This window comes from Pelmatolapia mariae, linkage group LG10_11 (assembly GCF_036321145.2).
Source record: "Pelmatolapia mariae isolate MD_Pm_ZW linkage group LG10_11, Pm_UMD_F_2, whole genome shotgun sequence".
Taxonomy (NCBI): Eukaryota; Metazoa; Chordata; class Actinopteri; order Cichliformes; family Cichlidae; genus Pelmatolapia; species Pelmatolapia mariae.
The window spans coordinates 15,554,139-15,577,972 of NC_086236.1; the positions used below are offsets into that span (position 1 = coordinate 15,554,139).

At 39.7% G+C, this 23,834-nt stretch overlaps 3 protein-coding genes across 3 annotated transcripts; 1 reads left to right on the forward strand and 2 right to left on the reverse strand.

Annotated features, from left to right (window-relative positions):
- Positions 1–390: 390 nt before the first annotated feature.
- Positions 391–3,815, reverse strand: LOC134637949 (transcription factor Sox-14-like). Its single transcript, XM_063488526.1, has 5 exons — positions 3,620–3,815; positions 3,383–3,517; positions 1,978–2,217; positions 1,604–1,871; positions 391–631 (listed from the first exon to the last, which is right to left on the reverse strand). The coding sequence occupies exons 1-5, from the start codon at positions 3,813–3,815 to the stop codon at positions 391–393; spliced, it is 1,080 nt and encodes a 359-aa protein (XP_063344596.1).
- A 1,671-nt stretch (positions 3,816–5,486) lies between these two features.
- On the reverse strand, positions 5,487–17,067 carry LOC134636972 (clathrin interactor 1-like). Its single transcript, XM_063487257.1, has 12 exons — positions 16,741–17,067; positions 14,229–14,333; positions 14,017–14,113; positions 13,537–13,645; positions 13,098–13,274; positions 12,570–12,738; positions 12,060–12,276; positions 11,593–11,674; positions 11,422–11,499; positions 9,349–9,671; positions 8,989–9,172; positions 5,487–7,956 (listed from the first exon to the last, which is right to left on the reverse strand). Exons 1-12 carry the CDS (start codon positions 16,779–16,781, stop codon positions 7,556–7,558), a joined length of 1,983 nt encoding a protein of 660 aa, XP_063343327.1. The 5' UTR covers positions 16,782–17,067; the 3' UTR covers positions 5,487–7,555.
- Positions 17,068–19,777: 2,710 nt separating this feature from the next.
- Positions 19,778–23,760, forward strand: LOC134635256 (pinopsin-like). Its single transcript, XM_063484659.1, has 5 exons — positions 19,778–20,099; positions 20,415–20,583; positions 21,803–21,974; positions 22,078–22,311; positions 23,566–23,760. Exons 1-5 carry the CDS (start codon positions 19,778–19,780, stop codon positions 23,758–23,760), a joined length of 1,092 nt encoding a protein of 363 aa, XP_063340729.1.
- The last annotated feature ends 74 nt before the right edge of the window (positions 23,761–23,834 follow it).

A 23,834-nucleotide genomic window follows, 5' to 3' on the forward strand; every position in this document is an offset into this window, starting at 1 on the left:
TTTTTTTGTAAAGTGGTTTTACTTTTATTATTTGGAATGCCTTAAGACACTGTAGTTTTTATCTTCTATGTTAAGCACATTGAGCTTTCATGTAATGAAATAGGTATATAATGAAATGTTTCAAGAAGAATTGCTGATTTACTAATTGCAGCAGATTACACTGCTGTTTGAAGCATGTGTGCAGTCAACATCATTCATCCTGTGTGTTTCTGCTGTTAGTTTACATCAGTAGCATTAAAAAAGCACAATTTCTTTTTGTGTTGTGGAGTGCTCTTAATACACGACAACAGCTAAACAAAAAGTAGAATAAAAATGAATAAACAATAATATATGAAAAATGTATATTTGATTTGCTCAAATGCAAATCAGCCAGTGTGTGCTGAACATCTCCTAGAACAGTCCAACCACGTCGATGTCCCCCTCAGATTTGTTCGCCTCGTTTGTGTTTGAAGACAGCTGCTGATTGGTGATGTTGCTGGGTTGTGTGTGGCTCTCAAATGTGAATGAACCACTGAGGACTTTCTCAGTGCTGTTAGGCTGCTGCGCTGTTTCCCCGCTGAGGGAGGCTGGAACAATCTGGCCTGTCTGCGGGTAAATGCAGTCGTGATCACTCCCTTCTTCCATGAAGCTCCTTGGATTTGGACATATAGAGAAAAGCCATACATAAAGACACGGAAAGGTAATTATTAGAAAATGTGGCAGTGAAATAAAATGTCCAGTAGCTGCCAACTATGAGAATCTTTACATTCTGTTAAAGAGCTAATATTACATTTATGCACCATCTATTGCCAAAATAGCCCTGACCTGTCCAGAGCAATGATAATGGACCTGCTGGGTGTCCTGGTGTGTCTGGATGAGTAACACTAACTGTGAGTTGAGGATGCATGCAGCTTGTTTGCGAGCAGTTTTTGCACACACTGCCATTGTCTCTTACTAGGATGGTAAAAGTGGTGACTGGTTTGGGTGCTCGATCAGGTTGGGCTATGGGGAGTTGCTACATGTCAAAGTAACATTCAGACAGACGCAAGGGATCAAACTTCATCTGTCCGTGCGTCTTTTGTTGTGACTGCTTGGTGTAACACTAATGTACAATATGTTGATTAAAAATAAATAAATTCCCTGACATAAGAACTCCTGACTGATATAAGACTTAATCAAGTTGAAACCCTATAATGCTGAAAAATGAAGGCAAAAGTAAAAAAAAAAACTGCATTTCCTTTAGTGGCAACTAGGCGTTGCTTCCAAAAACAAGTTGATGGCCATAGACAGCCATGTTAAAATATCCAACTAAGCGACATTAAAAAGCATATTTACAGCCTCATAGAAAAACTGGCTTGTGATCTAAGGATCGATTTGTGGGAACTTTTTGATAACTCAGGATACAGGAGTTAGAGGCATGGTCGCTTTGATTGACAGGCCTGCTGCCATGATTAACGATTTCCACGTGTCTCCGAGCTCTCAACTCAATAAACGGTGTCACTGAATTGGACTTCTCTGTGACGTTTATGCCATTGGTGTACTGCTGCAAGATTAACGTGTTCGTGAGCTATGTAGCGCTTAAAAGTCTGAGTTTTCTGTGTCGTGAAAGTGGCTCTCTCTTTACCTGGCTAAATCAATATGGTAACTTAGACTGGACACATAGGGGACAGGTAGTAGGTAGTAGGGATTATAGTACACTTTGTTGGAGACAACTGGGGCTAATGAAGATATGATGGGGACTGGGCACGTGGGCTGAGCTGAACACAGTGTTGTCTTTTCTTGTGGGAAAAAGAGGGAAACACTAGACTGGTGCTGCCCCCCATCCTGTCTAGCTTCCTGCACTGGGGTGAAATTTTGTCTGTGCTTCCTCTTTCTGGGTTGATACTCGTAATCTGGCATGATGAAACAAAGACAAGAATCAGTGTTAATGGAAAACAGATCCACTTTACTCTGCAATAAATGTTTACTATCATGTAGTCTAGGGTTTTTGCTTCATACCAGGAAATTGGTGACTATGGATGTTTTTCAGTTTCTGAGCCACTTGAAAGTAGGGCTCCTGCTGTTCCTTGCTAAGCTTGGACCACTCCAACCCAAGCTGAATGCTAATGTTTGTAATACTGCCTCTTGTCATGGTTTTCTGCAGGACCTTGCGGTGTATGTGAGCCCACACCATGAAAGCATTCAGGGGCCGTTTAATGTATCCAGTTGCGTCTCTGCCAGTCTGCATTCGCTTTATGTCTGTGGGAGACATAAAAGTTGTGTAACTATATTACTGGCAATTTTTGTTAATTTTCTCTTGAATTTTTTTAGAAATATTTTTAGAATGTTTTTTTTTTAACCTCTAAACACACTCCCAATAGAGTAAAAGCATACCTGGATAGAAAAACACACAGTCAAACACTTTAATTGATGGATTGGCCTCCCTACACTCGCTTCGGATGTTCACTAGCACCCAGATGTCAGTATTGTTGAAGCAGTGTGGGATCATTTTGACAGAGAACTAAACAGGCAGCCAACATCCAAAGAGGGGCTTTGGATGTCCATCAAGATGCCTGAACTATTCCTAAAGACTACTTAAAGAAATTCTATGAAAAGCTTGGCTAAGAGAGTTCAGGCTGTGTTGCAGAATAAAGGTGGTCATACCAAATACTGACTTTTAAGCTCACTGAAATTGTACAAACTCAGTTTTTCCCTTATGTAGTTCCCTGTATGTCTGCACGTTTCAATAAATTGCTGCACCTAATTTCCATTTTTCTGGCAAAATATAATAAAAAGAGGGGTGACTAAAGACTTTTGCATCATACTGTAATAACATGCAGAAAGGCCAGGAGTTTGTGATTTTGATTTCATAAATGATTCCTGTTTTCACTTAAAAAGTTAAGATCTTGCAATTCTTCCATACATACCGTTACTTTTCACCTAGTATATCATAATTGAGGTTAATTCCTTGTTGGGTTGTTAATATAGATTCTACCTACCACTATACTTAAAGTGACATTTACATTTATGAATCAATAATTATGATCCAACAGTATCATGGACATGGGTCTGTATAATAAATGGTGGTACTTTTACTTTAGATACTTCATTCATTCTGATACTAAAACAGTTTGTATTATTACTTAGTACTTGTATTATTACTGTTTGTAGTATTACTAAGTAATACTGGCTCACAAGAGCCAGTATTACTACTTACCAAGACTTTTACTTAAAAGTTATAAATACTTGTTTCACTACTTTTTAAAACAGTTATTCATTTTTTTTATTTTTATTCATAAGAAAACACGCACTACCTTGTGCTGTGCCATCACATTGAAAAGGTCCTGAAAACACTCCTGCATACACGTTTATTTAATTCAAATACGATTTAGCAGGCTATGTTAACAGCTACTACTTATGATACCTTCCTCTGTTGGTTGGATGGTTAAACAGACAGCCGGAATATCATCTCCCTGTGTGGGTGAGGTTTGGGTGAAGTGGTCGGGTTCCTCCTTCAAATATCCACCAACTCCACAGCCCTGAAACATCCCATTGTGACCTGAAAAGGGATCATTCGTTCACCACCTTTTCTGACCTAGCCCCGTCATAATTTTGGATACTCATTTAGGGGTAAATACTTTCTCTCTCTCTCGTAACTTACCTGTTCCAACTGAGGCGAAACTGGTTTTGTTTCTGGGAGTCGTTGGCCCGCTGATCCCGCTCTGGCGACCCTTTTTTCTGACTGGACAATCCTGAAAGGTCTCCTGACCCGAGCTGACACTGAGCCACGGGTGTTTAGAACTACCTTCTTCGGCCTCTTCTTCCTCTTGTTTTATCTTTTTGGAGTTGGTTTCCATTGTGAGACTGTTGTAGCGATTATTTTGGAAGGGTCTGTGTGTTGTGTGTGTTTTTTATTGAGTGTGAACGAATTCAAAACCGTTAGTTGCCAAACGGGGACGTTATGCACCGCGAGATCTGAACGTTGGATGCTAATGCATTTGTAAAATGGGTTTTAAGAGTTTCACAGAGAGAAAGATGATGCTATAATTAAAAATAGCTACTTTTACACCATTCTGCAAGTTATAACGTTAAAACACTATTTCAAACATGTCTGGAAATGTACAGAACTATGAAAAAGTCTCGAGTTACCCTTGATTCCTTTATTTATTTATTTATTTGTCAGGAAAATTGGAAACCGGTGTAACGAATTACTGCAACATGTGCTAACATGCATGGAAATACAGTATTTAAGGGGGAAAAACAGAGTTTGTACAATTTTAATGAGCTTCAAAGTGAATATGTGGACCGACCACCTTTATTCTTTGTTACAGGCTGAACTCTCTTTTCCGAACTTCTTGAAGGAAATTCAAAGCTCTTCTTTGGATGTTGACTGACTTTTGTTCTGTTCTCTGTCCATGTGCTCCCACACCGTTTCAGTAGGTTGAGGTCTGGGATCTGGGGAGGCCAATTTATGACTGATATTGCTCTATTATGTTTTTTTCTATTCAGATATGCTTTTACTGCATGGACAGTGTTTGAGATCAAAGTCATGTTAAAAAATTTAGTTGTTGCCAATCAGATGCTTTACAGATTGCTAGGTGGACCAAAATCTGATGGTACATTTCTGTGTTCATAATTCCCTCAATTTTGACAAGACCCCCAACACCACTGTCTCAAATGCAGCTCCAAACTATGACAAAGCCTCCCCTGTGTTTCATAGATGGCTGTAGAGACTCACTGTTGTAACCCTCTCCTGACTTTCTCTGTGCATATTAATGATTTGGACATCAAATTTCAAATTTTGATTCAACACACCATAAAACCTTTTCTTATAGCACTATGTAAGAACCAGTTCACTTACCACTGAAACCATTTCTGATGAGGCTTCAGTGAACAGTAGACAGATCAATGAAATCCATCTCTGTGGATATGGTTCTGTGTGAGGTTTTTACTGGATTTTATTAGGCACAACATTTCTTTGGTTCCCAGCTTATCCTTTTCCTCAAATTTTAAGAACTCACTGTTTACCATACTGAGGTATGCCAAGTTGTTGGTTTTTAGCTCTTTGGGAATCACCTTGTTGGTGCAAAAAAACCAAACAAACAAAAAAACCATTCTATGTCTGTCAAACTGTTATTGTCAGCATTTTTTTGTCACTTGTTCTTTGCTAAGCTGTCTGCTATGCATAGACACACCACTGGTTCATCTCTTGAGTTAGTTGCCTTTTTATGCTTAAATGATTCCTGGGTCAGTGTTCCAAAGTAGAATGATCCGCCCTTGCACGTTAGGCAGGCCTCTTCTCTTTCTGAGCTTAAAACTCCTCTTAAGACACATTTATTTGCTAAAGCCTTTGGCAGTCTTTTAAGGGGTTGACTCAATTTGACCTTTTTTTTTTAAAAAAAACAACAACTCTGGTTTTATGTTAAAGTGCTTTATGTATAAAGACGGTATGGTAGTGTTCAGTGGCTTAACAAAAACAAAACAACAACATAAAAAGCTCAAGAAACAACAAAACTACTGCTCAAGACTATAATTTTGGAAACTACCGAATTACAAAAATAGAAATCTCCTTCCCAAAAGTGCAAAGTAAAGTGGTCGGACCAAAGCCTGTTTGTGGGTCTGGCAGGCAGGTCAAGTTCACCATGTCCCCCATAGATACCAAATCTAAATACCAAAAATACGTTTTTAAAAAGACAAGGAGAAACTAGCCTATACAAAGTACACAAAGAAGGAAACTCTCGGTTCATGTTGTCATTTAATTTATTGTTGAATGAATTACAGAAAATATAGGGTACAATCAAATTAAATGAGCTGTACTGAGAAAAAATAAAATAAAATCATGATTTCAGTTAACTAAATTACATCATCAGTAGCTCTCCCATATGAACATAAAATTACAACTAATAAAATATTAAACTAATAGCTATGGTGTTATCCTTTTAAGAGTAACAAAATAAAGATTTGGTCTTTTGGAGTGCAGTGCCTCAAAAACATGACAAGAGGTTCTGCTGAGCTGTGTCTGCACATCAAACAGAGAAAACTACACACACACACGCACACACACCTCTCACACAAACTCCACTCAAGATCCCCAAACCTTCCATAACCATTTATGATAACTAAGCAGATGAAGTATCAAAAGGTGAGGCCAGAGTTTTTCTTAGCAACCAAGAGACCCCCGCCCCCAAGTGAAGTGTGAGTTGACAAAAATACTTTCTAAATAAATGTACCAGGCAGCTGTCTCAAAAAATTCAGCATCGTCTCACTCAAACAAAAATGTTGCAGATTGTGTTTTCAGGTTTGTAAATATTGACCCCGCCCTTTCCCGCAATCAATACATATATGGTGTCCATACGCAAAGCAGAAGAGACCTAACAGAAATATGTAGAAAGAAATGACACAATCACAGGGAGGTTTAAGGGAAAATAGGAGTGGAAAATACTCTGAATAAAATACTGACAGCCTTTTAATGAGGCCTGTAGATGTCAGATGCACCTACAATAAAATATAAATACAGGGCAAGTGCCACTTTTAACAGTAACCGACTGTTATGAACTTTAAATTTCCTCCGAGTATTTTACAGTAGATATATTAGTTTATGTTGTCTTTTGAAGGGCATGTTATTCACATACTGAGCATCCATTATAGAGAAAAGCTACTGATAAAAAGAGAAAAACATGAAAGCAATTAATCCACGCTCATATGGCTCAAGAATAAGTATAAGTATAAGCATCGAGTGGTACCTCAACATGTACAGGTTTCTGCCCTTTGATGGACCAGATTAAGAATTGTCTACACTCCAGAGGTACAAGTGCCTGCAGGTACTGCTGCACAAAAAAAATAAATAAATAAATAAAAAGACTGCTGCAGCTGTCAAAACAAAAAAAATTGTGTGTGTGTCTTTTTTAAACAACTTCTGTTACATAACACTGTAATATTCGCTTCTTTAACCTGTTGAAATCTGGGCTGGTTCTCAAGTCACTGAGGCAGAATTAGCAGTGCGCTCACACAGCGTCAGTGTGAAAGAGATGAAGGAAATAAATGTACCTCTTGGCATGATGGAACAGATTCTATTCTGCTACTGAATTTGGTTGAAACCACACAGAACATGATTTCACAGCTATAAAAAGTTAAGGCAGTAATGCCATTTTTATTGGAGTCCACTGTAGTGATTAATTTCTCTGAGCAGATACAGATGGAAAGATGTTGCAGTGTTTCTGTACTGAAGAGAGATACACCGTGAATAATACTGTATATAAAACCGTTAAAGACGAAGATTTTACCCCCTACAAGGAGGTAATGACTAGAGGCTTTGTGATGACACCTTCTCTCCATTTCTGAGAATTTCATACATCTAATTACCACTGGATGAGGAGCACCAGTGGGCGCTTTCCCCTGCCTCCCCCTGTATCAGCAGACTGAGATGACGAATGATTACTTCACCAAAGGAAGCAGAAGCAGAAAAAGAGACTCATGCAAGGTTGTCTTCGAGTACAGCAGTCCTTTCATAATTCACTCCCTCATCAAGTCAGACATGCACACCCGCACACAACTCTCTCTCACTCGAACACACACATACGCACACAAACACAAACCTTTATTTCCCAAAACTGCCAAAGTTAGCAAAGGCATCTTGTTTGGGTGGGACCACAGCTGGGGTGATGGAGTGTGGTAGGCCAATCCCTACTCCTGGAATTCCCATTCCAGCCATACTGCCCATCATCACCGGAGCAGACATGCCCATATTCATGTTCATGTTCATTCCCATCATGCTTTGGTTTACAGGAATCCCACCCTGTAAACCTGTGGTCATTGAAGCTGGCATACCTGTGGCCAGGGAGCCAGGCATGCCAGTTGTCATTGTTGCAGGCATGCCCATTGTCATGGGGTTGCCTACCATCATGGGATTAGCTGGTGGTCTTATTGATGCCGCATGGGGCGGAGAGCTGAGGTTCAGTCCTCCGAAGTTCTGGGCCAACAGGTTGACGGGAGGCACGCCTACACGGACACATATGGAGAGTTACTCAATATTCTCTGCTGTACAACTTATTAAGTATTATAACATCTAATAACTGGATCATTAGATGGCCCAGTCTAAACAATATACATTACAGCACAAAAGCTTAGGGCAGTTGGCAGAAAATTAAACATCCCTACATACAGAGTAACACAATTATTTTCAGCAACAAGGACGACACCTGCAACAGATCCTTGTCTCACAGAGCCATGCTGTCAGTATCACAGGGATAATGAGGAGACAGAAGCAACTATGACACATTCCTGAAGATATCCAGAACAATAACAGCCAGTATCAAAGTAGTGTGAGGTCACTCAAAGGTTAATGAAGCCCAGTTAGGAAGCTTTGAGCTGAGCTTTTTCATGGTTGCTATCTTTGTGTTTTACACCAAACGGGATGAGCACAGCGTGGATCTGACTGAAGACTTACACTATCTGAGTAATGATTTGATTGGTAAGTTGTTAGACTATGAGCATACCTGGGATAAACTGCCTTTCTGACTCTTAGAATGACAAATTACATAAGACAGTTACATGAGGCTTCATGTTTTATTCTGGATGAACCGAAACTATCAACTGAGCCCATAAAGTCATCAGAAATGAGGTTTACTGAGCTCACAGAGTGAGGGAGCTCAGGGCTTTTTCCCCCCATTGACTGCTCTAGAACTAAAAGTCAACCCCTGCTGGCCATTAAAAAGAATGCAGACAATTCTTAACCCTTGAAGCCACATCCATCTTTCATACCATCAACAGGAGCAACCTCTCTGGAACTCCAAGTACTTTCAATAAATGAGTGCAAGTCTATGGATGAACACCAACTTTATAATGTTCTGTTTATTGCACATTAACTCTTCATGCAGGGGATTATTATTTAAAAACATCTTCACTTTACTTAAACTTTTCTACAGTATTAAATATCCAAAAGGTCTTTTGACTTTGCCATTACACTAAATCTGTAATGTGCATCAATTAAAATCCTTATTTGTTTCCTCATACTGTGTAATACACACATACCTTGTTGCTGGATGATATTGTTGAGTGTGGGTGGTGTCTTAGTGGGGTTGAAGCCTGCTGAAAGGAAGTCCAAGCTGATGTTGACAGAGGGGTCAGACCAGGTTGACCCTAATGTTCCCTGACCTCCAACGCCAACCTTCTGCTGTTGTCCTATGGGTGGCTGAGATGACATGGCTCCCAAACTCTGAAAAACAAATAAAAATGTTTTATTTACACAATACAAAAATAAATATAGTGATATGTATAATAATTGAAAATGTACAGTCTCAACTGAAGTGCCCCCCCCCCCCTCCCCAATTTTTATTTATTTATTTATTGTATTTTATGAGAAAAATGAGACCACCTTGTTACTACACCTACCTGTTGAGAACGAGAGAGGGGCATGGTGGGTAAACCACCAGAAGCGCCGGGTGTCACCCCTCCCAGAGAGAACGTCAGGCTCTGAGAGGCACTAAGTGTTGTATGTGGACTGGTTATTTGATTGTTAACTCCGGCCATCAGGTCCAAAAGCTCAGCAGAAGGTGGAATAGAGGTGGCACTGGAGGTCGGGGCTGTGGGTGACTGGACGCTGCCAAACAAGTCAGCGACAGGTTGGGAGGGACCAGAACTAGATGATGCTGGAGGACTGGCAGAGAAGGCATTCCAGTCCCCAAATTCTCCATTTCCATTGGATGATGCAGCAGCTGCCAATTGGACGGCAAAGGTACGTTTAGTTGTAACATATTGACAGGAGCTGCTCCACTCCTTTACTGCATCTTTCTTTAAAAATGTATTACTAAATATACACTCTCAAAAAAAAGAAAAATCTACATAAAAGTATAGTCCAAAGTTTACATCCACTCAAGGGCACAAATATCACAGTAATTTTGGGTTATAATGATTTCTTTGACAGTCCATTTTTCCAGGGTGAAATGATTGTTCAGCATAAATGTTAAATGACTGCTGAAACACCAGGGTCACTGTCCACAGTGAAGCGAGTTTTACCTCGCAATGGGGAGAGGCTGTCAACTAAGAAAAAAGCCCCTGCTCCAAAATCGACACCTTCAAGCTCAAGTGAAATTTCCAGCTGCCTACATGACCAAGCCAAAAGCCTAGAAAAAGGTTTTATGGACATGAAGTACAGATTGGCCATAACAGAAAGAGGTATGTTTGGAGGAGTAAACGTTAGGCTTTCAGACCCAAGAACACTGTATCAACTGTTAAGCATGGTGGTCGTAGCGTCATGCTCTGGGGCTAGGGGGTACATTGCAAAAACTGAACTAAGAGAGGAGGACTACCTGCAAATTCTTCAACTTCACCTCAAATCCACAGATGGATGGTTAAAACATAGACACAGTTGGTTGTTCCAACAAGACAATGATCCCAAACCAAATGTGGGAATTAATGAAGTACAAATACTTTATTACCGTCCTTAAGTGGAATTTTCAGGTATCCATACTTTACTTGAGTATTTGTTTTTCTGACAAATGTTTACTTTTATTCCCTACATTTTTATACCAACTTTGCATTATTCAAACATTGCATGAAAATACTGGGTAGTTTTGTGCAGGATAAATAAGTTAGTCTGCAGCATGCTTACAGCTTGTACCTGTGGTGAATTCTAAGTTGCACTGGTGCACAGTGGCTATGGTGCTGATGTCAGTATTCGGCTACATAAAGCATAATAGATCAATCTACATTTAAGCTGTGGAAGCTTCAATTAATTCACTGAATACCAATTGTATATGGTCTAGTTAAAAGATAATCTATAGTATAGTGTCACAGTAGGAAATGAAAAGCCGCCAAGTTAGCATATGAGACATTTGCTTACATATTGTTAAATTCAGTTTTGTAAATCCACAAAGAGCAGCAGGTGAGCTGATCACAGCCTGCAAACTTAAAAAAATAATAATACATAAATAAATATGTAAATAAATAATTTACTGGAGCTCACGATAGAAATTGAGTTGTGATTCTTTTTGCCATGCCAAGTGACTACAACAGATCTTAGTGTTCCCCCACCTGCTGAATCCCACCTCAACTGTACTCATTTTTCTGTTTAGGTGTATGAGTTGGGATGTATGGATATATTTGTGCTTGTATGTATACTTTTGACCCTGTTTATATTAGAGAAAATTAATTTAACTCGTGCACCCAGCTCCTGTTTTTTTCCAAGTCATTAAAGATGATTGGTTTAAAATAATTTCACCCTGGAAAAAGAACAGTTCAAAGAACAAAAAAAAAAAAAAAAAAAAAAAAATATATATATATATATATATATATATATATATATATATATATATATATATATATATATATATATATATATATATATATATATATATATATATATATATATATATATATATATATATATATATATATATATATATATATATATATATATATATATATATATATATATATATGAAGCCAGCACTAAAATGAGGTTTACGGTGGAGGTCGGGAGGCTGGCAGAAGCTGCAGGAGATGAGAAGTCTGCAAAACCACCAATGAGGTCTGAACTGCCACCTGGAGAGATCAACACAAAAACTGATTCATATAAACTGACTCATACAAAGTTCTAGAAAAAAAAAAAAAGTGACAAAAGCCGTTTTCATTTACCTGTTGTAGTGCTCTGATTGGATAAAGGGTCGATCACAAGCAGGTCAGCCAGACCACTGCTGGAAGACTGCCTGCTTGATGGCTAGAGAGAGTACAGGAGGAAAGTGTCCAGATGTGTAAGTACACTGAAACTCTGGCCGTTTCTCAATTCTCAAGTACGCGAGCACGGACTCGCGATTTGTGTTTGAAAACGATGTGCCGGGAGTCCGCTGTTGAGTTTTGGACGAAATGCATTCTGGGATATTTAGCTGTACCAAGTCCACACAAGTCACCACCGATGCATGCTCGATAAAACGGGCGGAGCGAGAACACATCCGGGACTTTTTCGCGTTCTCGGCTTGATGCGTACTTCGAATTGGAACAGTACTTGGTCTCCGACTGATGACGTATCACGAGTACACGAGAACGCAAGTACGCATATTGAGAAACGGGGTCTAACACATCTGGTAAGGAGCATGTGCAAATACCTTCTCCTCTGGGCTCTTGTCTCCAGTATAGTTGGCTGCAGCACCCAGGTCCAGGGTCTTGTTGGTTGCTGCCACGGTGCGCTTCCGTGTGGTGGTGGTGGTGGTTTCAGTTGCTTGTGTGATCTGAATGCTCTTTGTTGTGACTGTTTCCTCCTCATCCTTGAACTCGAGTGTTTCCTGCCTACCGTTTCTTGATGCTCGGTCCTCCTCATTGTCACTATGGCAACCAGAAGAAGGATGTATAAGCGCTCAGGAGATTTTTCTTTGGTTTCGTTGTTATTGTGCTATAACTGTATGTCGGTGCACATTATTGGTTGGATGAATAATCCAGGTCCCGGTGGTTTAAACATTAAACCATTTGATGTTCAATGTGTTGGTGACCATGCATTCATTTTTGTTTATTTATTATGAGCACTCAGTTGGCTACTGTGATAACATCTTCTGCAGCTTAAACCCCGCAATCATGCACAGATCAGTGTTCATTATTATTATTCCAGAATGCATGTTTACCTAATTCTGTCAGGCGAGTCATCTCGTTCCTTCTTCCTGAACTTGTTCAGAGTGTCATCAATGGTGCTGCCAATCTTATCACTGATCTCTCCGAGCTTCTCACTAAAAGGGAAAGATCCTCTGCTTTTATCCCAGTCTTCATCCCACTTATTCCGATCCAACTCATTACCTGAAGGGAAAGATGACAGAACTGGAGATGATTCAGTTTCATATGAATCAAACAAAGGATGAACAGTCTTTGGTACCACTAGTATAAACCTAACTGCACATGCATAGTATCTATACTATTTATATGAGATATAGAAGTAGATACGTGTATAGTATCTACATAATCAAAAAAAGACAAACTCAAATACAAGTTAATGAATTAACAGCAATAAATAAAACATGATACAGGTAACACTGGTTTAACATTTTCATAAATAAAATAAAGTCTCCTGTGCTTTGTACAATCTCCTTACAAATGTTTGGATGGGGAAAGTCATGTTATCAGTTGGGCTGTCAAAGGAAACCCAACACAGTACTCACAGTTCTTAAAGCTGCCCCCTCCTCCACCCATACTGTCAGAGGAGACGCCAATGTATTTATCTTTGTTCTTCTTGGCCTTCTTCCTCTCTTCTCTTAATCTGTCATCATCCTGGATGAACTCCACCATCTCCTTCACCTTTTGACGCACATTAATACCCTGATCTTTACCATTCTCATCTGGACACAGAAGACACATGCAACACAGAAATGAAAACAAGACAATTACCTGGACAGCTGTGACATTTATTATCAACAGTACTTCGAGCAACACTGTAACCTTTCTTCCAGAGTCAGCCATCCGGGTCAATGTCTTGGAAACTAAATGCTAGATTTCTAGTCCTAGTTTATTTTAGACCTAACCACATTACAGCTCAAATTCACAGAAACATTAAGAAGACTTTGGACCACAAAGAACAATTAAAATCATTTAGACACACACCAATGAAGTGGTAGTTTTCTAGAGATCTCAGGTCGTAGATGTGTTCTCTGGCACTGGTGACGACCCTTTCAGAGCCATTCCTGATCAGGTAGGCCAGCAGCAGTAAGGCCTGAAAAAAGAGAGATAGAAGTAAGCGAAAACAGGGATGAAAATTCTATTTTTTTTAAACAAAAATTAAATGTAGGATTTGGGTTATGTTAGTGAGAAATAATGTTTCCTAAAAATGCTCAAATTCAGAGTGACTTAAAGTTACCTTTCCTCTTTCTAAAAATCTAAACTTAACACAAACTAATCTCCACAGCTGCGTGACTGAGGCTTAAGTTCATTTTCTTCATATGTAGTCTGACAGCAGACAGTGTTCAAAAATATAAGTAAACCAGTATGTCTGATTTAAAAAAAACAAACAAAAAAAAACACCTATAGGACAAGAGACCAAAACTGCCTCAGTCAGGTTTGTACACAACAATAATCCAACAGCACCTTGTAGACTCGTCTCCAGTTCTTTTTGTTGTCCTTCAGCATCCTGGTCCACAGCATGTTCATCACCTCTGGGAACTGCTCATACATGAAGGTAGATCTACAAGTACAAAAAACAATAAACAGCATTAAAAAGCTCAGAAACCAAATGCAGGCAAGTCATTTACACAGATTACACTACACATATGCTCACTCTGAGTGAATACATGACCTACTTGGCTATTTCTCCCATTAGTTGTCCAGAGGGTCCCCAGGGGTCATCATTGGTGGCCTCTCTCACCTTGGACTCGATTTCTGAGTAGTTCATCACCACATTGGTGCTATTGACACAAATATATGGCACATAATCTTCATGAGCAATTGATAAATCATTTTCATGCACAGGTGAATCTGCTGACTGTTTTTTTTTTAGATAAAAAACAAAACAACAAAAAAGAAACAAGAACAACAAAATAAATGGCTAAAGTCATGCATATATTCATGCAGGATACAAAAGAGTTAAAAAGAATGAAACAAATGTTTCTCTGATAACAAGAATCCCAGTTCACTGAATAATGAATGCACTTTGTAAAAGCCTGACCGCTGCACTTCAGATACTCGAGACAAGAAGGGAGATGTGGGAAAGTAGAGTTTGTGTGTGTGTGTGTGTGTGTATGAAAAAAAAAGGCAAAACAATGCCTGTTTCCTGCCCTCTTTGTATTTCAGGGCTCACCTGCTGCTGTGGTTGTTTGAACTGTTGTGCTTGTGTGCATGTGTGTGTGTTGCATTTTTAATGGGCACAGCGTGGTTTTGCAAATAAACACAGACAAAGAACATCAGCTTAAAGCACCACTCATCCTCTTCCTTATCATAGTCTTTATTTCCTGCTTCCTGATCTTCAACACTCTTATCACTTCTCCATTCCTAAGCAGCTGCTTGTTTTCTCTTCTTCGTCTTCTTTTTTAACCTTTCCTCTCTATCTCTGCCTTCATAGCTCAGCCACTTTCCCAGCTAGAGGAAGATTCAGCTGTGATATTGTCAGTAAATGCGATAGAGACAGACAGCAAGAGTTATAGGTCACCCTGACTTTTAAAAGAAAAGCCACAACTGCCAGCTCTCTTGAGGCAAGTCCGTTCACTATGCCCAGCCAGGTACAACCAACAGCTGGTGGGGACTGTTGTCTATTTCTCCATCTAAAGCTCTGCTGAGATCTCTGCCTAGGCTGCTTCTTTATATCCCCTCTTCTTAAAATCTCCAGATTTTAATTATCCAGATGCCACTTTGACCTTGACATTTAGCTCCTTTTGTATAATTTTTAACCTTATGAGACAATTTTTTGTCAACTGTATTACTTTATTTAGGCTATTTTGTTATAGGTTCTGTTTAGATCTGCGATCCATCTCAAATCACTGTGGGCCTTCGGCTTGACCACCTCAGATTTACCTCCAATTTTATCATCTACTGTTTGGAGATAATAATGGTTGAATGTGAAATCTTACCTTCACATTTGAAAGACTTTTGAAATCTATCTTGTAAAGTATAATAGTCAACCCAATTCTACCATGTTTTTCTTCCCGCACTTTGAAATTAGTATTTACCAACGAATATATCAAAAACTATTAAATATAAACAGCTGAAGTTTTCACTATCTTACCATAAAATAACGGATCAGGATCAATTTTTGGGATGGATACATAAAAAGATGTCCGAGTATTGGCTAATTAAGATATAAAAATAAAATTCAAGCTTTCATGTAATTTAAGCCAAATTAGCGGTGGTTGAGCAGAAAATGTTCAGAAAATATGATGATTTGAGAATGATCCAAAGATGAATGAAAGGACCTTTTCAAAAAAGTTGGTTTACTCTCTGACCTAAATAATCTCAGTAAACTTGAAACTCAATTTTCGTTTCCAGATTTGAGGCAGTGTGGGTAACTCGCTAAAGCTAACCCAGTTTCTCTGTGAGACCTGAGGTGACAGGAAGCTGTTGTTCTTGCAGTGCAGAGACTGTACACATTATGCAGCACATTGTACATACAACAATAGACACCACAAAGAAGCATGCGTAATCTACTGTTCAAACAGTACAATGTGGCAGGCTGCAGCACCAGCATTAGGTCCTGGATCATGTCGTTTTAGTGGCTAACAAGCTTTGTTGTTTGGACCACGGGGACATGGGCCTCCTCAGACTGATGTAGCTTCTCTGAGGCAATGGAAAAATTTACTGCCCAAATACATTTATTCGGCCAGTTACATGCCCATGATTACTGCTTAGCTTTCACTATATATCATATTGAATCATGAAGGCCCATTGAGGATAGCGGGCACCACTGTAGGGTGGGACAGGGCGTGATTCTGCAGCAGCACGCATAGAAACACTCATACCATACCCGACCTGGGCTTAGCGATGCTAGCAAAATCAGCTAATAGGATAGCATTTTCTATGGATGTGAGACAAATACATCTCCGGTTTATAGCACCGCGCATTTTCCCTCCTGACTTTAGTTATTTTTAAGCAACGTGGGTAGAGACAGAGCTTTAAAAAAGAAACAACAAAAAACATCTATATTTAAAGCATCAAGGTTAGAGATTGGCAGCTAGCCAGCTAGTCGACGCAAACAGCTGAAGGCTACCGCCGTGACGTCACAGCACTAAAAGCTGCTGATGCTGCCCGGCTCGAGCCGCCCGGCTAACCGCTTAGCTCAGAAGCCACTTAGCGATTTAGCTCCACCTGCTCCTCGGTACTCACGCTTTGTCCACCAGCTCTCTGACTTTCCACATGTTCAGCATCTCCGCGCACAGTTGCGGGCTTCGCCGCCTCGATACTACGTCGCCCCCGTGTCTCTACACCCCCCCGCCGCGAGCCAGAGGTGGGTGTCCGGTTACCGACGACACTCTTCCCCCCCAATCACTCCTCGATCAGCTCCGGTTGTAAGCGACCGCTGCAGTTATAACGGACCGGCCCCAGTTGCTACGGAAACGTCGTTCTCTGTCGACGTCACCGGCGCGTCGGGATCCACGCATCGCTCGCGGATTGAATCACGTGCTTTTTATGTCAAACGAGAAAGGAAGACTCGTCTTATTTGTTTGCTTTTGTTTTTCTGCATACAGTAAGGCTATAGGACACTTCAGCCTGGGGATGTTTGGCCTGTGCGGGATAATTCGGGTGTAGCTGACGGTATAAATAATGTATTTCTCATTTATTGTTATTTTCATATGTTAAACGGCATTTTTATATACGAAAAAACGAGTCAAGTATTTTTTTTTTATTAGTAAGTAATTTATTCAAAATTGTGTATTCCTTTTTGATGAAAAAACACAAAAATATTCAGTTATTTAATGTCTTATGAATTATATCTTTATAAGTAAGAGAAATATATGTATAATAACACATATATTATATACTATCTATAACTATATAGATGTAAAGTTTTACCACTTTGTATTTCATATATACTGTTAAACAAAAGAAGAAAATAGATGAATATACTGTTATTGTGGTCACTTTAATATAAATTCAGTTTTTACTTTTCTGAATTTTACATATTTTTAGTTTACCTTGTTATAGAATAGAATAGAATAGAACGCTATTATTTGTCATTGTACCTGTGTTCAATGAAATTTGGAGTATCTCTGTGAGCAGTGCATACAGTTAAAATGAAAATAAATAAATAACTAAAATATAAAAATTAGAAAAAATGCATGCACAATACACACCAGAATTACAAGAACTATACACATATCCATTTCACAGTCTTTGGTCATATTAGAAAGTGTATGATTATCTAACATTTGTATTTTTTTTTATTTATGCTATTTTTTCTTTGTAGTGTTATTATTTTTTTTATCTTATAAAAGGTATCTGTTTTGTCATATTGTGAGCATTATTTTATTCAATTAAAAAACACTTTTTCTCTTTTATACTTTTTGTTTTATGTTTGTTGTTTTTAACTTCATTCTAAAAGCTGTAATAACAATTTTCCCTGCGTTGGGATGAATAAAGCGTGTACCTGGGTGTTTGTGTAGAACAACATAAATTCAAATAAGCATAATTAGAAATAGACAAAAGTGATGTTTTCCACATCCCATATATATCAGGTAATACACTAAAGAGCATGAACAGAATCTACATGGAGAAAAAGAAACACTTTAAACTGGAAGCACTGGACCAAAATCACAATATCCTTTACAAGTCTGTAAACAGCTCCAGTGAGTTACAAAATACAAGTCTGAGTGGAAAGGACTACAGAAGACACACTATAACTACAAGTAAAACTACACGTCCAACAACACTGTGTTTAACTGACACAGAGAATACCACCACCAGGAAAGACAAGGATAGGCTCTTCCCATCATCACTGCAAATTATATCATTTTATAAACAAATATAAAAATGTAATAGTTAATTAGCCTGATTCAAATAACAATGTAAGCATTTCTGTACAGTTAAGGTTTGTTTTATCTAGTCTGAAGACCCGAAGATGACGTTTTTAACGGTACTTTCATCCATTAGAAAATGCTCCCTTGAGTGGTTAAAGTGTAGTACTGCATCAAAGTGATCTTATAGACCTAAGTTTGACTTTTGAGTGAAAGCTGTGGGCTTGAATTATTCCATAACTAATAATGGCAGCTCTAAATTAGTTTAAAATTGATGTAAACATTATTTCATTAAAGTACACATGATCCTGTATGATTTTTTTTATATTTACAGGAGAAAAATAATGTTTAAATCTGTCAGCTGATCTCATGCCTGCAGATCTCCTATCATTTCTTCATTCTTCCATCCATAATGATGCCCACCCTCAATCCTCATCCTTCATCACTTCCTAGCTCCACTTCTTTTCCACAGCAGCCCTGCTCCACATCCTGCTGCCGAGCATCACAGAAGCTTGTAACCCAGCATCCAGGTCTTAGTGTTAGCCCGGCTTGTCTCCATACGTTGCTCCAGAATCATTTCTGCATGCTTAGCCTTTAGTTCCAGTTCCTTCGGGAGTAACCTTTCTTCTGCTGCCAGTCACCTGCCTGCCCTCATCTTCTCCCCTGTTCACCAGTTTATTCCACCGCCTGGCCGCCTTCTGCACAGCCTCTTCAAACCTCCCCGCAGATAACAGCCCGCTGTGCTCTGTTTTCCTGCCCTCTGGCCCTGTTGGGCCATTCTCTCAAGATCATCGTTTCCCATTATTTAATTATTTATTTTATTTTTTAACCAGTTTTTGCATTTTCCTTGGATTCTCCTCCAAGAGTCCTCCCACTGACAGGCTTCACTTGAACTTTTTGGACCAGAGTGCGTTCCTGGCTCAGCATCTGAGTGAGCCAAAGCTTATATTATTGATAAGCTGGCAGAGATATTTAGGTCCCCAATCTGGTTCTTAACACAGTATTAGCCTCTAACAGAACAAAATAAAGACATCTCTTCTTTTGATTGATTCTTTTACTTTCATAGAAGTGCTCTTCACTTTTTAATCTACCAAAAAAAAAAAAAAAAAAGGAAAACGGGCCCATCTTAGTATTTCCTTGTTTAGTTTAAGTTCTTCTTTGACAGTATTCAGTGTTTTCATTTGAAGAAATAATAAACTGGCAGCAACTCATACAAATCATATCCATAATGTATGAGAAAAAGACAAATCCCCCCCCCCCCCCCATTCTGCCCACTCCCCTTGAGTATTTAAGCATTTGCAGACATCTTGTAGATGTATTTCCTACTAATGCCTCCAGTGAATTCAGTTTCACTACTTCTCTAAGAGGATACCTCCATACGCCTTTGCTTTGTCTTTCTACTCATTGCCATGGTGACCCACCTGCAGCACAACAACCTCAGCACAGAGCACATCCCGGGTGCCCTGAGCCGAGCAGGTCACACCGCGGCGGCCGTCTTTCTTGGGTTCGTCCTGGTTCTGGGGTTTTTCGGCAACTTTCTGGTGCTCCTGGTGTTCTCACGCTTTTCTGGGCTGAGGACTCCGGCCAACCTGCTTCTCATCAACATCAGCATCAGCGACATGCTCGTTTGCATCTTTGGCACATCCCTCAGTTTTTCCGCCAGCGTACGTGGCAGGTGGCTGACAGGTTCCTACGGGTGCCAGTGGTATGGCTTCTCCAATGCTCTCTTCGGTGAGTGAGGTTAATGAAGCCCAGTTTTACTCTGGGAAAGGAGTGCGTAGTTTAAAAGGCAGTTTTTGAACACTATTGTGGTTTAGATTTTTTATTCTTCACTATTTCCATTAAAAAACTAACGAAGATCCAAATAAGAAAAAAAAAAAAACACAACAAGGCTTCTTTGTATCCTGTTGGGTATAGTTTGTAAAATGTTTTTATAAAATTATTTTATCTTGAAATGTTTCTGCTACTTTGGTTATGAAAAGTAGGAATGCATCAGCATCCTATTTGATCACTGCTGCTCTTTTACCTGACGTCTCTCTATGGCAGGGATCGTGTCTCTAGTGTCTCTGGCTCTCCTGTCCTTTGAACGCTACTCTGTGCTGCTCTGCAAGCAGCAGTCGGACTCCTGTCAGTACCGCAGGGCCTGGCTCGCCGTCGCAGCCTCCTGGCTCTATTCGCTGGTGTGGACTGTGCCGCCACTGCTGGGCTGGAGCAGGTCAGCCAACCTGAAATATTCCAGACCTCAGAGAAAAGTCTGTGATTTACAAAATAATGAACCACTACAGCTGGCAGAAATAGAGGCAGAGTGATAATCAGAAGGTTGGTGGTTCAATTTCTGGCTGCTCTAGTCTGCGTGCCAATGTATCCTTCAAGATACTGAACCCTGAGTTGTTCCCGATGTCATCAGAGTGTGAATATTAGATTAAAGCTCAAGTAGAGCTGAAAAACACAAAATAAGAACCAGACTGTTTACCGCTTTACCAACGAGATCAAAGGCTGAGAAATGTTAGGTCATTAGAGAGCTCTGGCTCATTGTAGTTCACTGTTTAAATGCCTAAAGATGATTAAAGATACAAGATCTCTCATGACTTGAGCACACTTTTATGTTGCAGCTGTGTGTCTCTAATATATGTTTTTCTCTGGTTAAGCAAGTGACACGTATAACTGAGAATATTTGCATTGAACTGAACATTTGGGTAACAGGAAGCTGATTTTTCATCTTTCTTTTTTTAATTTTTTAAAAATCTATTTTCAGGTTTTTTTTATATTAAAGGTAGCTGTGGTCTGGCATGGATATAAACTGCAACTTAAGTGCTCGGTGAAGGCAACTACCTCAGTAGCCACTAATTCTGAGTTTTGCTTTCAATCCATATCCGTGTGATTTTATATCACACAAAAGCAGCTCCATGTTTTCATTCTTTGACTGAGTGGATTTATGTATGTCATGCTGGACTTTGGTGCAGTGCCTTCACTTCCCTTTAAACCAGTTTATTTCTGATTGACTGTCATTCATTAAAAACAGGTTTAAACACTGAGCTGGTGGGACTTCACGGTCAGGGCTGTGTGCCTGAGGTGACAACATTAAGGATATTTGCTTGTTTTGGCTCACAGAGAGTATTTGCACATATGCTGACCTCATTATTTGAAAACTTGGCCATGTTTTATATGCATCCAACACTCTAACAGTACAGATATGGCAGGAAAGCCAAAAAAGGACCTCTTTAAAAAAAATGAAAACATTAAATCAACCTCATTAAAGCTGGCATTTTTCTTGTTTTTCACAACAGAAGTATTTAAAAATCTGCACATATTTTAAAAAACAAGATATTTTTCCTGCTCTGTGCAACCCTTTTGTCTATTTGAGAGCTGCTTGTTTCTGCTTTGTTTGATGAAGGAAGACAGTAACTTACTGTTCATCCTGTGTTGCGGTGCAGCTATGGGCTGGAGGGTCCTGGCACCACCTGCTCAGTCCAGTGGCACCAGCGCACAGTCACAGCTCGCTCTTATGTCAGCTGTCTGTTCGTCTTCTGCCTCCTCCTGCCGCTGGTGCTCATGTTCTTCTGCTACGGGAAGATCCTCCTGGCTGTACGAGCAGTGGCAAGGCAGGTAAGCTCGCAGCTTCACCTTTGACCTCTGCGTAATGTTTGAAATCTGGCTCTCACCTCTGTGCATTTGCCGGTGTGTTTAAAAGAAGTGTGGGTGTCTGCAGGTCACAGGGATTAACTCAACCTACCCTGACTGGAGAGAAGGCCGTGTCCTCCTGATGGTGGTCACCATGGTGACAGGCTACCTATTGTGCTGGATGCCATACGGAGTTGTGGCGATGCTGGCTTCATTTGGAAGGCCGGGCTTAGTGCCGCCTGCCGCCAGTTTAATCCCCTCACTGTTGGCAAAAACCAGCACTGTGATCAACCCCTTCATTTACGTGGTGCTGAACAGTCAGGTAAGAAAACAGGAAAAATTCCTCCAGATTAAAATGACACCAACTGTCATCAGCAGCAACTCCGATACCTGATTATTTGAAATCATTTTCATTAAAAACAAACATAAAACAACAAAAGACTGAAAATATTCATTGGAAAACATTTTAAAATGCAAATACCTCCAATCATAAAGTGATGGACATGGTCAGCAACAATATTCAGGTAGGCTGTATCATGTAAACAGTGCTCAGTTGATACTAAGGGGCCCAAAGCGTGCTGAGAAAATATCCCCCACATCACTACACCAACACTAACCGGCCTGAAATGTTGATACAAGGCAGGGTGGATTCATGCTTTCATGTGGTTTACATCAAATTCCCTATTTCCAGTTTTCTGTTCTTCAATTTTAGTGAGTGCATGTAAACTGTTGCTTCAGTTTCCTGTTCTTAGATTACACTAGTTACACTCAGTAGCTCATCTGCTTCAAGGTTTGATGAGATGCACTTCTGCATTTAATTGATGAAACGATTCAAGTTGCTGCACCTTTAGACTGCTTCCAACCTTTCTTCTCTGACCTCTGACATCAACAAGGTATTTTCACCCAGAGGAGTGAAGCTCAGGGACCTTCTGTTTTTTGGACCATTCAATGTAAACCGTGCAGATGGTTGGCCAGGAAAATCCCAGCAGATCAGCAGTTTCTGAAATACTCAGACTAGCCTATCTGGCTAGTCACTTTTTTCTTCATTCTGATCCTTGGTTTGAACTTCACCAAGTTATCTTGATCATGTCTACATGCCTAAATGCACTGTTCTGCCTTCAAGGTTAGTATACTTAAAAACCCCAAAAACAAACTAAAAGGAGGTGTGAAAACATTTAAGTTAACTGAAATAAAAATAAAAACTAACTGAAACTTGCAACTAAAATAAAAATGTGGAACCCCTGAGAAGATGTCCTCCAGGTGATAGTAATTAGAAATACTGAAACTAACAGTGAAACTAGTAAAAAATTTATATAAAATTGAATGAAGCACAACAAATCCACAGTAGTTGAACTAAAATAAAACCCTCATACAATAAAGCCCCCATATAGGAAAAATAATTAGACAAAATTCCTGTTCCCATTTTGACTTATTGTCCAAATGTTTTCTGAAAGTCTAAAATCCCCCTCATAACGTGTGCAAGAGATGGTCTGAAGATCTTTTTCTTCCTAAAGATTATCATGTGGTTAATATCAGGCATGCATGGATTTTCCTTCTACCTCTGTTTCCCTCTCAGTTCTCCAGGTGTCTCCTGCACATGATCGGGTGCAGCTCACAAGCTCCGCCCACCCTAGAAAACCTCACGCAGCCCAGCAGCAGGGAGATGTGGCATCACGCTCCCAGCACGCCAACACGGGAACAAAATACAGTAACGCCCCAGTTCACGTCCAGAGGGCAGCAGGTCCAGCGTGGTGCTAGTGGCTCAGTGTGAAGCACAGAAGACAACGACTGTCCTGCTTTATGAACATGCTCTGTATTTATAATTAACGAGTCAGTTCTTTTTCA

What these genes read in the sequence shown, in the direction of transcription:
- LOC134635256 (XM_063484659.1), top strand. Translation starts at nt 19,778, where the DNA reads ATGGTGACCCACCTGCAGCACAACAACCTCAGCACAGAGCACATCCCG. An exon ending in CTTCTCCAATGCTCTCTTCG is followed by an intron (nt 20,100 to 20,414) that starts GTGAGTGAGGTT and finishes TCTCTATGGCAG; the next exon opens with GGATCGTGTCTCTAGTGTCT. An exon ending in CCACTGCTGGGCTGGAGCAG is followed by an intron (nt 20,584 to 21,802) that starts GTCAGCCAACCT and finishes GTTGCGGTGCAG; the next exon opens with CTATGGGCTGGAGGGTCCTG.
- LOC134636972 (XM_063487257.1), bottom strand. Translation starts at nt 16,781, where the DNA reads ATGCTGAACATGTGGAAAGTCAGAGAGCTGGTGGACAAAGC. An exon ending in AGAGAGCTGGTGGACAAAGC is followed by an intron (nt 14,334 to 16,740) that starts GTGAGTACCGAG and finishes TTGTGTCAATAG; the next exon opens with CACCAATGTGGTGATGAACT. An exon ending in AGAAAACTACCACTTCATTG is followed by an intron (nt 13,275 to 13,536) that starts GTGTGTGTCTAA and finishes TTCTGTGTCCAG; the next exon opens with ATGAGAATGGTAAAGATCAG.
- LOC134637949 (XM_063488526.1), bottom strand. Translation starts at nt 3,815, where the DNA reads ATGGAAACCAACTCCAAAAAGATAAAACAAGAGGAAGAAGAGGCCGAA. An exon ending in TTTCGCCTCAGTTGGAACAG is followed by an intron (nt 3,518 to 3,619) that starts GTAAGTTACGAG and finishes ATCCCTTTTCAG; the next exon opens with GTCACAATGGGATGTTTCAG. An exon ending in CATCCAACCAACAGAGGAAG is followed by an intron (nt 2,218 to 3,382) that starts GTATCATAAGTA and finishes TGTCTCCCACAG; the next exon opens with ACATAAAGCGAATGCAGACT.